Here is a 16,390-nt window from a genome sequence, read left to right on the forward strand (position 1 = left end):
GTCTAGCTAACTCAGGATCATTCAAGATCTCCTGGAATAAAATGTCTTTTAAGAAAATAGAAAGTATATTTTAAAAGTCTGATGCTCAAATTATACAGGCAGTCCCCAGGTTACATGGATCCGACTTACATCGGATCCCTACTTACAAACGGGGTGAGGCAACCCTGCACTAGCTGCTTCCCCCCAGCAGACCAGGGAGACGCGAAGCTAGCGCCCCTCCCCCCCCAGCAGACCAGGGAGACGCAGAGTGGCTTTTCTCAGCAGACACCTCAGCTTGAGAATAAAGGACTGAGGGAAGTGAGGTGTGGGAGAATAAAACTGAGCTCTGGAGAAATGTTTGGCTAGAGTTTCCCCTACAATATGTACCAGTTCCGACTTACATACAAATTCAACTTAAGAACAAACCTACAGTCCCTATCTTGTACGTAACCCGGGGACTGCCTGTATATTAAAGAGTAACTAAATATCATTTGGTTTATGACTGAAGTTTAGGTGCAAATGTGAAGGATGTAATAGAAGAAGCAAAAGGAAGGTGTAAAATAAGCCAGTTTATTTTTCACAAACATTCTAATTTAGCTTGCACCATCCTCAAGCACAGCTGTGGCCAAATTCAACTGTGGTATAAGACAGTGTTTCTCAACCAGTGGTAGGAGTACCCTTAGGGGTACTTGAGAGAAATCTGGGGGGTATGTCAACAACTGAAATTTGGAGAAAACGGAATTTTTGTTTTAAGTTTTACAGCACTTTATTATTTTTGTACTTTTTACACCCAAAAATGTCATGGCCCGCATGGCTATGATTAAGTTGTTTAAACAAAAGTATTGCAATGATAAGGCACTGTGGGGTTGCAGTCCCTGCATGGGGGTGGGTAGAGTGTTGGATAAGGAGGACCCTCAGGAGAGTGGGGCTGGGGACTGTGGTGAGTGGAGTGGGGGTGGGGAGGAAAGCCCCATCCCAGGGGGCTTGTGCTGTCCCACCATCACACAGCCCTGCTGCTGGGGGAGGAGCAGCCTCATAGGAAGTGGCTCCTGGGGTGTTTGGGGGGAGCAGGGGAGGGAAGCAGGGTGGACACCTCCCAAGGGCTCAGGCACCCCTTCTCTCATTCTCTGTTTTGTGTGTTTCTTTGTCTCCTTCTGCAGGTGGTGAGGGCCATCAACTCCCTCCTACTGAGGAGGGTCATCCGTCTGGGAGACCTGGACGTGACTGTGGCTGGATTTGCTGCCCTGGGGTTCCCAAACTGTGGGGGAGCAATCAATGGGACACACATCCCCATTCATGCACCGGACCATCGAGCAGCTCAGTACATAAATCGGAAGGCCTACTTTTCTGATCATCGGGGACAATTTACCGACATTTTTGTCAGGTGGTCGGGCAGGGCACACACTGCCTGTGTGTTTAGGAACTCAAACCTGTACCGTAAGCTGGAGGTGGGCACATTTTTTGCCCGCTGGGACCTTGCAGTTGGGGACATGCACATGCCTCTGTGCATAGTGGGGGATGTGGCATGGCATACCCCCTCATGTAATGGCTCATGTAACCATGCACCGGCCACCTGGATCGCAGCAGGGATCTGTTTAATGCCCACCTGAACTGGGCCAGGATCCAGGTGGAGTGCGCCTTCGGCGACCTCAAAGCATATTTTCAGTGCCTCCTCACCCACCTGGACGTAAGGGAGCACAACATCCCCAAGGTGGTGGCAGCATGTTGTGTCCTCCACAATATTGTGGAGCAGAAGGGACTTACTCCTGGGCTGGGGGGCAGACATCGGCTGCAAGAGCCGAGCATTTGAGCAGCACCTGACAGCTGCCATCCGCCAGGCCCATCAGTTGGGGGGCTCATCTGGGAGGCCCTGAGGGAAAGATTCTCTCAAACACTCCACTAACTCTCCCCTAACTATCCCTTCCTCACCACAACTCCTCCCTTTGCCCCTTCTCTGTCCTCCCAATAAACACAACTATTTGGTTTTGAAAAAAATACAGTCTGTATTAATTAAAGATTTAGAAAAGGTGGACATGGGGAGGGAGGCTCTGAACTGAGAGGGGGGATCAGAACTGGGAAGGGAGCTCTGAACTGGGAGGGGAGTGGCTTGATGTGCCACCTCGGCTATGGGAAACTGGTCGGGGTTGTGCGGGTCCGGGGACCACAAAGGGGTGGACAGGGGGGAGGGGGAGCAATGCAGCAGGGTCAGGATTGGCGGAGGGGTACAGGAGGAGGGGGAATGGGCATAGCGTGGGGGGCAGGAGGGCGGAAGCCAGGAGCAGCAGCATCAGGCGTGTGTTCCATCAGGTGGGACATGACGGCACACATGTTATCGCGCCGCTTCATCAGCTGGTCCCAGGCGTGCTCCCGCCACTTCAGGTCAGCGTGGACTTCGTGTGCCAGGGTCTGGAGGATGTCATGGAGGACACAGATGTGCTGCCACATCAGGTCCTTGTGCACCCTGGTGTGCCTTTGGGTCTTCCGGGCTCTAGCAGGTGGCTGCGGTGGTATGGCTTGGCCCTCTGTCCCGGCTGGTCCAGCTGTGGAGAACACACAAAGAGGGAGTGGCGGTCAGTCATTCCTGCAGACACTGTCCCTGAGGCGGTGCCTTCCTTTGTGAGCAGCAACCAGCAGTCCATGGACCAGAGGCAGGGGATGTCCTGGGTGCAAAGCCAGTGGGCCCTATCTCTTGGGCCCCTGACGTGCCCAGGGGACTGTGCTACCCGCTTCCCACCTCTCCCTCCCCTGGCCTACGCACAGGCAGCCAAAGGAAGTGTCTGGCTATGGTGGGATTCCCTCACTGGTGGCCAACGAGCCGGGAGCAGCTTAGCCCTCCCTGGGGTCCGACCCACAAAGCTGCAGGTCACAGTGCTGACTGCAGGAGCAGCTGCTGCCTTGTATTGCAGGCATGCCCATGTGCTGTGTGTGGCACTCCTTGGTCTGTGTGGGGTCATGCCTGTGCCCTTGTAGCTAGCCTGCTTCCAGTTGGGGCATCCTCCCACCCGGGGCCAGATGTGTGTGGCCTCCCTTGAGTGTAGGAGCAGGATCCCAGGCACGCTCAGGGGCTGCCTGTTGCATCCATGTGCTACACAGCAATGCAGCACATGGTTGCATGTGCATCCCACGTGACACTCGCTCCCTGCCCACTGTGTGCCTGCCTCCCCCTCCCGGTGTGTGTGACAAAGTAAGACCACTCACCTGAAGATCCCTCCCAGGTGTCTGAGGAGGCCTGGGAGACGTCATAGTGCCTGTCTCCTCCTCCTCCAGTGCAGCTGGCTGTCCCTGGTCCTCCTGCTCCTCCTCTGGAGTGACCTCTGGCTGGATGATGATGGGGGTCTTGACCCCGGAGTCCACCAGGATGGATGGGGAAGACGTTTCCCCCCCCCCAGGATTTAGTGCAGTTCCCTATGATAGGGGCAGGTGTGGGGTCCTGCCCCTGAATGGGAGCTGCGCTTGGTGGCCCGAACATATCCCTGGTGGAGCTCTTTTATTTTACTCCGGACCTGTTCCATGGTCTGGGGTGGGTGTCTGCGCTCCACCAGGGACATGGCCATCCGGCCATAAATGTCAGCATTCTGCCACTTGGCCCGGGGGCCCTGGAGCATCTCCTCCTCGCCCCACAACTCGAAGAGGGACTGGATGTCCGGACCAGACCAGGACGGGGCGTATCTCTTGGTCCCCCTGGGTGGGTCCTCAGACCCCTGGGGATGCTCCCGACGAGGGCTGGGGGAGCGCAGGGGGCTTGAGAGGCAAACATGGCTGACAATTGCTGTGGCAGGGAGAGCCGCGTGGACAGGGTGCTGCTCTCTGTCCTACTTCCTGCCACAAGGCTTGTCCAGGTGCCTGCGTCTTTAAGAGGGGCCAGGAGAAGGAACTGTAGAGTTGTGATTAGCTTCTATCGAGTGGCCACCAGAGCACCTGTGCTTTTTCCTGGAGGCCTCTTCTTCTGCAAAAAATCCCTCCTTCCCATCCACTTCACAAAAAGGCTTCAATGAGGATTACCAGTTGTGCAAAAAGCCCTCTGTTCTTTTGATTTACTTGTGAAAGAACACGCTTGCAGTGTGGACTTAACTCAAGTTAATAGCCAACTCTGTAGTCTAGACATATCCAAGGTGAGAGAAGTAGTCTCTTAAGACTTGTTTACACAAATGTTTAGTTTTTGGTAAGGTGGGGATAAATCCTTACACCTTGTCTCCACAAAGGAAAAATGTATCTGAGGGCTTGTGTACACAGAAGATGCATCAGTTTAACCAAACTGGTTTGAAAACTTATTTACATGAACGGATGCAACTCTTTTTGTGGACATATTTCCCAGTTTAAAACGAGTAAGGCTATGTCTAGACTAGACCTCATTTTTTGAGGAGTACAGGATCTTTCAAAACGGGGCATTTCTGTCAAAAATGCCCCATCTAAACTGCCAGCTTTTTTTAAAAAAAGTCCCAATTAGAAAAAAAGCGGCAGCTGCCAATCTGCAAAAATTCAAATCCCGGCTTCATTTGCAATATCGACGTGCCTAATTTACATCTCTTTATCGAAAAAGGAATGTCGTCTAGACATGGCCTAACAGTGGTTTAATTTCCATTAGTAAATATAAAGGTGTAAACTAAACAGCTATACCCCAAGTTTAAATTGATTTTAGAACAGCCACACATTAAATTGCATTGGTTGAATGAGGGGCACATGGAATATGGGTTTACATCCTTGAACATCTTGGCTAATAGTCAGAGATAGACCATGAACTTATCTATTTCTTTTCTGTATCTTTTATACTTCACAACATCTACTGGCAATGAGTTCCACAGGTTGACTATGCAATGTTTAAAGAAATACATATTCTATTTATTTTAAACCTGCTGCCTATTAATTTCATGACTCCTATTTCTTGTGTTATGTGGAGAGATAAATAACACTTCCCTATACATTTTCTACATACCATTCATGATTTTTTATCTCTCAATCATTTCTCCTCCCTCCCTTATTCTCTTCTTTTCTAAACTGAACAGCCCCAGGCTTTTAAAACTCTCCTCATATGAAAGGTGTGGACATATATGATTTATATAGTGGCATTATAACATTTTCTGGTTCATTATCAATCCCGTTCCTAATATTCTATTTGCTTTTTTGACTGCTGCTGTGCAGCGAGCAGATATTTTCATAGAAATATCCATGATGATGCCAAGATCTCTTTTTTTGAGTGGAACTACTAATTAATATCCATCATTTTGATGTATAGTTGAGATTATTGTTTCCAATGTGGATTATTTTGCACTTATCAACATAGAATTTCAATAGCCATTTTGTTGCCGAGTTGTCTAGTTTTGTAAGATCCCTTTTTAACTCTTCACAGTCAGCTTAGGACTTAACTATTTTGAGTTATTTAATATCAACAGCAAACATTGCAACTTCCCCGTTTACCCTCCTTCACAGATAATTTATGGTGATACTGGACTGCATACGTCCTTATACATATTCTTGGGGGACCTCACTATTTAGATTTTCCCATTGTTATTCAATATGGATTAGGCAAGCAAGTTAACTAGATCCTCTCTGGAGGAAGCAAAGCCAAAGACTAGGGTTAGGAAAAGGTAGGTGGATGGACATTAAGACCCAGTGGTGCCCCAAATTTTCAGGTGCCCTTTGCAACTGCTTAATCTGCGTAGGAGTAAGGACAGTCTTGCTCAGGAACTTTTAGTGTGCATCAGGAAGTTTAACATGGAACAATTAATGCACCACTTGTTCGTAGGCTTTAGAAATCACACCCCTGTAGAGTGCATTACTTAACTGTGTAGACAAGCTCTCTGTCAACATAATGTAAAATGTTGTAGAAAGGGACTCATGTCTAAAACCAACAGTGTTAACCATGAGTGAACAACTAACATGTTCAGCCTCAATCTATGCAAGCTGTTTTGCATATTAGGTAACATTTATTAGTTTCTGACATGATGCATTTTTTCCAGCATAGTCAAGATAATTAGGTTTTTTTTATAAGTACTATTTTATTGTAAAACTTGTATTGCTACTAAGTAACTGAAATATGCTCTGAAATTTAACATCCAGCTTTAATGTTTTTGCCTGGGTATTACAGGCAGTCCCCGGGTTACGTACAAGATAGGGACTGTAGGTTTGTTCTTAAGTTGAATTTGTATGTAAGTCGGAACTGGTACATATTGTAGGGGAAACTCTAGCCAAACATTTCTCCAGAGCTCAGTTTTATTCTCCCACACCTCACTTCCCTCAGTCCTTTATTCTCAAGCTGATGTGTCTGCTGAGAAAAGCTGCTCCGCATCTCCCTGGTCTGCTGGGGAGAGGGGGGCGCTAGCTTCGCGTCTCCCTGGTCTGCTTCTGCTGGGGGGAAGCAGCTAGTGCGGGGTTTCCTCACCCCATTTGTAAGTAGGGATCCGATGTAAGTCGGATCCATGTAACCCGGGGACTGCCTGTACTGCCATGGATAATTAGAGGCAAATTAAAACTGAATGTGATACAATGGGTTTATTAAATTACAATTTCTTAAAACAAAGCAGCATGTACTATTTGTAAACAGGTATTCTTCTTTTACCTTCTCTTATTCTTTCCAAATATATCTGGATCTGTTTAACGATCACCTGAACTTCCTCAAATATTTTGTTCCAGACCCACCACTTGCTGTGGAATGCATCAACCACACACCAGTTCTGATGTTTCTCTTCATAGTAAGTCCTAATAGCATCAATTTGCTTTCTATAGCAGGAGTTCTGAATAGCTAGAATCTGTGAGCTGTCATGTATTGGATAAGGAGGACTGAAGAAAATAAAAAATAGCAATGATTTAAGAAACTATATTAACATAATAAGAATAAAAACATACAAAATAGTTTTTGTTCCCTGATGATGACTATCTGATTGAATGTCAAAATGTATACATTAGAGCTCACTATTAATATTTTTAATTATGATTATTGAAAGTCTATAGTAGTGCTGAGGGAATACAGCTCTGTAATCAAAAACAATATTGTCATGAATGCAGAAAAAACTGTCTTTCATTCTTACCATTACACAGTTCTGAGGAACCAAGTAGACGTCCAGGAACCAACTAAAATTTAGAAAATTATGCTCTCTGTATTTCCTGATTTTAGACTGAATATTTTGAAGAGGACTTTAGGGGTACATCTATACTACAGAGGAAGTTTGAAGCTGCTGCTATCAATCTTCCTGGGTTCAAATTAGTGGTCTAGTTAAAACAGCTAATTTGAAGTGAGAGGGGCACTCTGGTCAATGCCAGTAACCCAGTTTTCACGAGAAGTAAGGGAATTCAAAGGAAGAGTGTTCTTCCTTCGACTTCCTGTACTGTAGACAGTACAAAAAGCTGAATTAGGCTACTTTGACTTCAGCTACACAATGTAGCTGAGGTTGCATATCTTAATTTGACTTTTTCCTGTAGTGTCGACATACCCTTGGGTATTTGTTAGTACATGTTTATGGACACATTTTAATAATGTGCCTAAAAATTCTTCAAATTCAGATTGTCATCATCAGGATCATGAACCTTTTAAAATGGGGAAAGCCATATGCTGAAAGGCACAATGCTACATCAAGTATCTGAACTGGAAATCTGTGATATTAAGGTACAAAAGAGTACAGTGAGCCATACTTGTTTGGAGATAAGGAGCAATAATCTTCTAATAAATTTAGGGAAAATGCAAGCTCTAAACTCCAAGTTATAAATATTTAATCCAATTAAAAATAAACTAACCTTAAATTGGGATGTTATGTAAAACTCTCAGAGCAATATGGATTAGAGCATAGTTGCAAGTATCCTAAGAAGTATCTAGTTTAAATACATAGAGTATCCTGGTTCTTAATTTAAACAGTGCCAAAAACCTATATTGGGGATGTTTTTAAAGCAATAAGATAAGGTTCTGAATATAATATTAACTTTTAGTAATTATTCAGATTGCACAATTGGTCAGCTTTAAGGCTATAAAATATAATTTGTTTGGAATTAAAAATGGGAGTTTTGAAAAACTCTTGCAAAAAAAGTTCTAGTTTCATTTTTTGTAATGGAAGTGAACAAGTAAATAGTGCAATCATTTGTTGCTGAATCAAATAAAAAAATATAAACATGCTAAAAACATTCTGGAATTATTTCCGGGAAACATTTCACCTAATACGGAAAAGATTTTTATTCAACTTAATGTTTAAACTGAGTGTTCTGTTTTTGTTTTTTGATCTTTGCAGTTATAAAATGTTATTTTAATAAAAAAAATTCCACCCAAACAGACACCTTTTGAGTTTGAATATTTACATAATCAGAAAAGCAAAGAAGTTAGGGGCAAGTTTTCACTGAAAGGTTTGCATAAATAATTTTTGCAGAGTACTTAGGAGAAATGAAACATTACTGCTGACCTTTAAAAAGGCCCACAATTAAGAAAAGAGACAGAATATGTTAGAGTCAGCTAAGTATCAATTTTACTAACAATAATTCTTGTATGTACGAGTAATAAAATTCAGTAGCCGATACAATTTTTGGTAGCCACTTTTAGCAGCAGTCAGATATTATTTTGATGAGAAATGTATGAGTACTTAAATCAATACTTGAAAGAGATACAATTTACAAGGATAAAATCAACACTCTTTGTTAGCATTGCTACCTGTCAGAGCTTTCCTTGTCTATCAGTGCTCTTCTAAAAACCTCCTTTGCATCCACTTGTAACTCAAATATTTTCACTGGAATTATTCTCATTGCTTCTAAGATGTTTACTTGTTTTCTTGTTACAGGATACCCATCAATAACTACTCTGTATGCAAACAGAAAAACGAATACAGGTTAAAAAAACCTGTCAGTTCCTAATTCACCATTAACACTAAACTGGAATTAGCAAGAACATATTTTTATTTACAAAAAAAGATACAAGGTCTGTGGTCTTGCACTTCCAAATCAGTGCATGAGAGATTTACTATTATTAATAACGATTAGCAGTGGTATTACAGTACTGTGAAGATCTCAATAAAAATATTGAGCGAGGGGCTGTACAAACCTCTAGGAAGTTTCAGCCTCAGAGTTTATAATAAAATTTAATACAAGAAGTGGTTGTTACAAAAATTTGAGGGAGTGGAGGCAGTAGGCCAAGCAGAAAAGTGTAGGAACATATGGTTACAGAGCCTGGGATGTGCACAGCCTGGAGGCTGAGAGTCATTTGAAGTTGTAGTTTTAAATTATGAGATCTTATCTATTTATTTGTAGCTACCAACAATCCACACTGGTCTTCTACATAATTAGTAACTTGACTGGAGCAGGATTAGGTTCCAAAGAGATAACATCTAAATCAACATCAAGTACTTTAACTCAAGGCTTGCCTAATTCATACTGAAAAAGAAACATAATTGTCATATAGTAGGCATTGGAGGGACAATATACAAAGATACATCAAAACAGTTCAATACCTACACATCAAGGAAAGTTTATTCAGTGCTGATCTCAAAGCTCAAAATTGCACGTCAGAGATCAATTACATGTCCTGTCCTGTGAGAAAGCCCCTTCTTTGGGAGAGGAGCTGGAGAGATGAAGAAGTGGGGTCATTTCATTGGATTCCACAGGGGTTAGGGGACAGAAGATAGATTTCAGTTTTTGTTTGTTTCTAAAACATCAAAAGGGGAGCACTGAAGTGTCAATTTGCACTACTAAAGAGAAAAAAACTGGTGCAAGGGCAGAATAGGTATAGGCAAGTTCCAGAGACCAGTGTTAAGTCTGGGTTGCCACTAGTATTTATAGTAATAGGTGTAGTCCTCAGGGAATCTATGGCCCGCAAGCCAGATTCAGGCTCATCCCACAGCTAGGCTCGGGGCAAGCCAGCACTTGTGCTCAATCTCTGTGGCAAATCTCTGAGAAATGGCACCTTTGTGTGGGGCTGGAGTGGGGAGAGAACCTTAAAGCCCTGTGAGTGTCTCTTTTTGCCCCCTCAGTTTTCTTCTCAGTGAGGATTTTTGTTTTTGTTTTATTTTTTTGTTTCTCACTTGTGTGTAGCCCTGTAGGCCCTGACTGTTTTTCTTGTGGCTCAGTGGCCCCCAACAGAAAATAGGCTCCCCATCTCTGTTTTAGTGAAACCATTTGTTTCATTATGTTTATGCAAATCAGTCCTTATGAAAAGAATGCTAACTTACCAAAAAGAAAAACAAAACAAAAAACAGACAAGCCTCTTACCCAGCGGTACTGCACACATGATCCATCAGAGCCACTTCTAGAGCCTGAACGGCCAGTTCATCAGGTGCAGCCAGTCCTTTATGAAGATGCCACTTTAACATAAGTGCCAGCTCACTCTCTGGCTGATCGTTTAACACGAGTCGTATAGCATCTCCCATAGACAAGCGCATTAACCCATAGACACTTGCAAACTTCTTAGCAACTGAAAAATAGTTTTGTTTTAACACTCAGTTTTCACCTAGACATCAATGTAATGCAATATTTTATTCACAAAATGTTGTTCATATTCATTAATATTATGAGTTTGATAACTTAGGATAAATGTAGTGTGCTACTGGTACAGAGTCAAGATATAGGACTTCCCTAAAATGTATTGTAGGTCAAGCTTATGCATGTAAGTGTAATTTAAAATGCACTAATATCCAGATATTGATGCTGAACCCCCAAAAGTAACATCTGCATTGCTAAAGCAGACATTTCTTAGTATAAGTCTGGGATTGGAATAGCAGATACAGGATGTTGCCTCTCAAATCAAAGTGCATGAGCATTAGCAAACTACATGTTCGGAACTTGCAGAGTGTTTTTCCAGTCTACGTACAGCCCTAACTAACACCAATAGATCACCATTTATATGAGCATTACATTCATCCATAATATTAGAAAGGGTAAAGAATTTGGTAATTGCCATGTTGCTTTGCTGTACTATATTCTTGGTGTGACAGATGGATAATGTGTGAAAAAATGTTAATACAGATATAAGGCAAAGCTTAGCTGGTGGTTCATATTCTGCACCATTATGTAAGCGACTCTACTTTTGACTAAAAGTCTGCTTTGTTGGACACCAGTTTTTACTGGATTTTACAGTTAAAAAAGATGATAAAATGATTTTAGTTAAAGTAAATAAATACAAAATATCTAATTTTGCATACATTTAAAAAACTTTGTTGTTACAAAATACACCAAACAAAACCAGAAATTATAAAATGATTTTGGTTACAGAAAATGGCAAATGGTATACAGATAGTTTTAGTACAACTTCATTTCTATCAGTTTGACAGTCAAGTTGCCCCAATCACCTACTAACATTTATTTTTTTTAAAAGGACTGACCTTATCAACTCTCAATTTAATTTAATACATTCTTTGCCTGGCTGTATAGGATTATATGAACAATAGATAAAAAGCTGTTATTTTGCCATCTCATACCTAACAGAAGTGAGAATGCTGTGGAAAACGCATGCTGTTTCTAAAGAATAACATAATTAATAAAATATAAATATTGAGGCAAAGGGTTTGTAAAATATTTAATATGCCTATAGGCTTTCAATGTGACTTATGAGCCTCAGGGTGCATCTACACAGCACTGTAGGTCGAAATAAGATATTCAAATTGCGTATCTTATTTTGACGTTATTTCAAAATAGCTTATTTCAAAATTTGGCACTGTCTACACAACACTAATTTTGAAATAAATCACTATTCCGAAATGTCCCTTACTCCTCATGGAATGAGATTTACAGGGATGTCAGAATAGCGAGCCCATTACATTTCAAAATAACTGGCGCGCTCAAGAGATGTGAAATAGCTATTTCGGGATACCTCCAGTATCCTGAAATAGTGCTTCAGTGTAGATGTAGCCTAAATGATATAAGTACTTTCCAAAATGGGACTTAGCTTTGGAAAATGTTATACAAAGTACCTGGATTCTGGATAGTTAAGGGGAAGCATTGCAAGGAGTTTCTTCTAGTCTACACCAGGCTAAAAATTAGTGTTTCAAGAGTGCTGTGGTTGGTAAGAGATGGGAGCAAACTCCAGGGGATCACAGTATATACAGAGAATCTTATACTTGTGGAGGTGATTCTTGTGGGGAGATTAAAAATTGAAAGTTAAATAAATGAGTATTAATTTATCTTGTACAGTGATAAGTTCTTTGAGATGTGTGGTCCCTTATTGGTATTTCACTTGACATGTGTGCGCACTCCACATTCCTGAGAAGATTTTTTGCTGGCAATGTCCCTTGGTCTGTACCTGTACCCTTTTCACTGTGCTCCCAACCAAGGATATAAGGGGTAGTACAGTCTGACTGCCTCTCTAGATACCTTTCTACCATGAATAGGATAAGGCTCTGCTGCAGAGGGGAAGGAGGGTGGGGAGTGGATTGGAACCACCCATCTCAAAGAAGTCCAGTTACAGTATAAAGTAAGTAACTTTCTCTTCTTCTTTGAGTGATGGTCCCTATGGTATTCCACTTGAAGTGACCCTCAAGCAATTTTCATTGAGGAGGAGAGTGCAAGGAACCCTGTTGTACCATAAACTGAAAGACTGCTCTGCTGAAAGATGCTGAACAGGCCTGAACCAAAGTGTAACGTTGTCTCACAAAGATATCGATGGAGCCCCACATTACTGCTGTGTTGCTCTGCAAATTTCTAGGAAAGGAACATCTCAAAATGAAGCTAACATCTGAGCCTGTGCTCTGTTTATATCAGCCCTTACACCTTGAAGAGGAAGGGTCACTATCAGCTCAAATCACAGTAAGATGCAGAATAATATCCTTTTTGACAGTCTCTGTGAGAAGATGCATTCAGCAAAGGAGACGGACAGTTTGGGAGATTTTCATTCTCTGTAGTAGAAGGCTAAAGCTCAATGGATATCCAGAGAGTGGAGGTTCCTGACTTCTGTAGTGACTTGGAGGTTTAGATAGAAGACATGTACATGGATGATGTGGTTCAGATGGAATGCTGCAAATATTTTAAGTAAACTTCATATGTAACTTCAAGGAAACCTTACTGTTATGGAAGACTGCATAAGGTGGTCAGCCATCAGGACCTCAGTTTACCTACACTTCTGGCTGAGGTGATAGCAACCAACATTGCAAACTTCACAAACAAATGAATGAATTAACTTGCAGCTAAGGGTTTGAAGTGAACAATACATTTATCAATCTGCAGAAGTCTGAGGTCCAATACTGAAGTAGGATTCAGCACTAGAGGGAAGATTTGTTTCCATCCAAGTACTACACCGTTATATGAAATGATGTGGGCTGAAATGTTTGATCTTGCCTTTATTCTGAGTCAATAAGACTGGGAACAGCTGCATATGGAGGCATGGATGTGAGAATATCTGGAGAATACTTGGAGAATCAGAACTGCCTGAGCCAGCAGAGATCTATCAGAACCACTGATGCTCCATTTTGTTTGATCTTTCTCAGGATTGGCTGATATTTGGTTGAAGTGACAATTATTATTTTTATATGGGAGGTGGGAACAGTGAACATGGCATTTCCCAGTGGAAAAAAGGGTGTTTTACACAGGCTATATCTAGTTTATCTCCTATGCCCAGATATATAATGGGATCATTATCGTAGACGAGCATGACTGTCCTCCCACTGCATCTGTGATTTGAGACATAAGGATTATTATTATATGTACTACAGTGGCACCTACAGGCCCCAATTAACATCAGAACTCCTCATTCTAGGCACTATTAAAAACAGCACTTTCCTGAAGACCATACAATCTATACAGATGAGTAAATGGAAAGGGATGGGACATAAATGCAACACAGGGACTGAAGCACGGGCGATGAAGTGACTTTCCAGGGTCACTTAGCACAGGAAGTCTTCCAGCACTAGAACAGAACCTTTATTTCCCAAGTGCCAGTCCAGGGCCTCAACCACAAGAATATCCTTCCTTCCTGAGGAGTGGGACAGGAGTGAGTTGGGGAATACAGGTATTTCTGGCTGGTAAATAGGATAATGAGAAAATTAACTGCAGCATTCTATGCATAGCAACAGCAATAATTTCAGAAACTTATTTGTAATTTCATGCTAACATGATCATGGTAAACAAAACCCCAATTATAAGGAATGCTCCTGCCTTTTAAAAATACTGGACCTTACCTGTAGTTTTCCCAGATTTTGGAGGTCCTACAATTGCTATCTTAACTGGCACAAATGGTTTGGGTTTTGGTTGACAGATAAATTTGATGGGATTTTTCATAAATTTTTCTTTATTTTCTTTACTTGAAAAGAAATAAATATATTGTCGGTGGATTACAGGCAAGCTTGGAGTCTCTTGGTTTTGGAAAGGCTTGATTACATCTCCTTCACTTAGCTGTAACATATGCAAAATGGAAAAAAGTTACTTACTGATACTTCTGTTTACCATAATCTGTTCTTCACTCATCCTACAACAGTGGATTCATAGGTATACTGTTATGGAAATACTTACTGGAAGAAAGCAAAGATTTCTGAAACACTACTCTTGATTACATAAGCCTCAGATAGAACACCATCCCTGAGCTACAGGTCCTTCCAGGCTCGATGAGAAGCATGTGGTATTCAAGACAGAGAGAGAAATAACAATAACAAACAGTGGCATACCATCCAAAGCTGACATCTTGCTGAGATACTGACACCAACCCCAGGATTGGATGTTGTGAATAAAGGGATCCCTGCTGGACGTGTGGTAGTAGGGTTGTTTGAGTTTGATTTTGAGGGATTCCAGGGCTTGGCCCTGACCCGCCTGGAGCCTCGTGACAAAGGCCATAACATAAAAAAACGGAGAAGAGTGCAGGCAGTCCAGAAAAGGTGCTTGCAAAGATCTCTGCTGTCTACTGGGAGAGAACAGCATAAAGAAAAATTGAAGGAATGCTGCAAGCAAGGAGCAGAGAAGGTGAGAGATTAACCTTCCATACAGGGCTGAGAAAATAATATTCTTTAATCAAGAAACTTCTGGGATTTCTGTGACTAAACAGAAAATGGAGGGAATTCTATTCCAAATATTAACTCTCTTTATAGTTGGAAAATTTTTCCTAACTTATTGAGAAAGCCTGCTCCTTATTCAATGCTTGAAGGCAGATTGGACACACTGCATCCGCTAAATGAGCTGATGTTGTTCAGGTCTCCATTAGGGGTGCTTTTATTCATAAGTTTGGCCAAATACAAATACACTGAAGGAAGCTAATCTGTGTGAGCCAATATTATATATTCCCAGAATTCTCTGTATTTAGGCTAAGCTATATAAATACAAACTGTACTCCAGGTATATCTTGTTACTCTCCCCATGCACACAACATGTGAGTCAGTTATGCCTGTTCCCCTCTACCACAATAAATGTATTATCCAAAGTGAGCCTTGTCATCGGGATAAGGTTGAGAAATATGTATCAGCTTTTAATGTATACAGTGACCCACTAATCTTAAATTTAAAAACATTAGTGCAAAAAGACACCCACATAATTCAGATTGGCAATGACATGAACAAAATAGAATAGGTTCTAGATGATCTATTACATGATGGTGGTTTAGACATACTTATTTCAAACCACATGCCTAGATGCACAGGACAGTAGGGTTCTGCCATAATCCAATTTTGGTGCTCACATTCCTCCTTCTGGTTTGTCATTCTTATCCATTATTTTTCCCATAGTCTTGTTTTATCTTCAGATCCATAATTACTTAATTGTCAATTGATATATCTCATATATTCCAATCTATAAAAACTTTGGTTTCCTTAGTTGTACTCATAATCTATTTGATCCTAAACCATCTCTATTTTCTCCTCCATTACTGACATCATCTTATACTTCATGTATCTTACAGCTTTGACAGCACATAACCTTGATTTCATTTTAAGACAGTTTTATACTTGCCTCTTTCTGCTAACAAAATGTTTTTTTCACGTGTCAGGTGTTAAACTATTCGATTCCTTACTTGCTCTTTCTTAGTTTTATCTTAGATAACTCTCTCAGAAATGTAAGAATCTTTTCTCTCTTGCAAAGTTATCACTCTTTCAACTGTCTTCTTACTCTTCCTTCTTCAGGAATTTGTTTGTTGTTATTTCCTGTTCATTGGGCTTTTCTTAGCTATCTCTGCTCCTCATTTTTGACTTATTCACCAAACCAAGATACATTTCTAGCATTGCAACAAAGAGACCTACAGATTACCCACCTGTGCTTTATGTTAATTACCCATAACTCCAAAACACTTTAACTTGTCTCTGCTGCTCCTGCAAGGCTGTAGGAACTTCGGGTATGTCTACACTAAAAAGTTAATTCGAACTAACAGATGTTAGTTCGAATTAACTTTGATAGGCGCTACACATACAAACGGCTAGTTCGAACTTAATTCGAACTAGCGGAGTGCTTAATTCGAACTAGGTAAACCTCATTCTACGAGGACTAACGCCTAGTTCGAATTAAGTAGTTCAAATTAAGGGCTGTGTAGCCACTTAATTCG

General features: G+C 41.6%; 1 protein-coding gene across 3 annotated transcripts in view; it reads right to left on the reverse strand.

Moving 5' to 3' along the window:
- The window catches only part of AK9 (adenylate kinase 9), a 175,308-nt gene that overhangs the window by 21,733 nt on the left and 137,185 nt on the right, over nucleotides 1-16,390 (reverse strand). For 2 of the 3 annotated variants that reach the window (XM_075923971.2, XM_014573695.4), the window contains 4 exons: nucleotides 14,052-14,265; nucleotides 10,156-10,357; nucleotides 8,606-8,752; nucleotides 6,536-6,756 (listed from right to left, as the gene is read on the reverse strand). In XM_075923971.2, coding sequence (XP_075780086.2) covers nucleotides 6,536-6,756; nucleotides 8,606-8,752; nucleotides 10,156-10,357; nucleotides 14,052-14,265 — 784 coding nt within the window. The remainder of the gene's footprint in view (nucleotides 1-6,535; nucleotides 6,757-8,605; nucleotides 8,753-10,155; nucleotides 10,358-14,051; nucleotides 14,266-16,390) is intronic. The other variant, XM_025184734.3, reaches the window with a different exon arrangement.

Source organism: Pelodiscus sinensis, chromosome 3 (genome assembly GCF_052426305.1).
Source record: "Pelodiscus sinensis isolate ZL-2025 chromosome 3, ASM5242630v1, whole genome shotgun sequence".
NCBI classification, from domain to species: Eukaryota; Metazoa; Chordata; order Testudines; family Trionychidae; genus Pelodiscus; species Pelodiscus sinensis.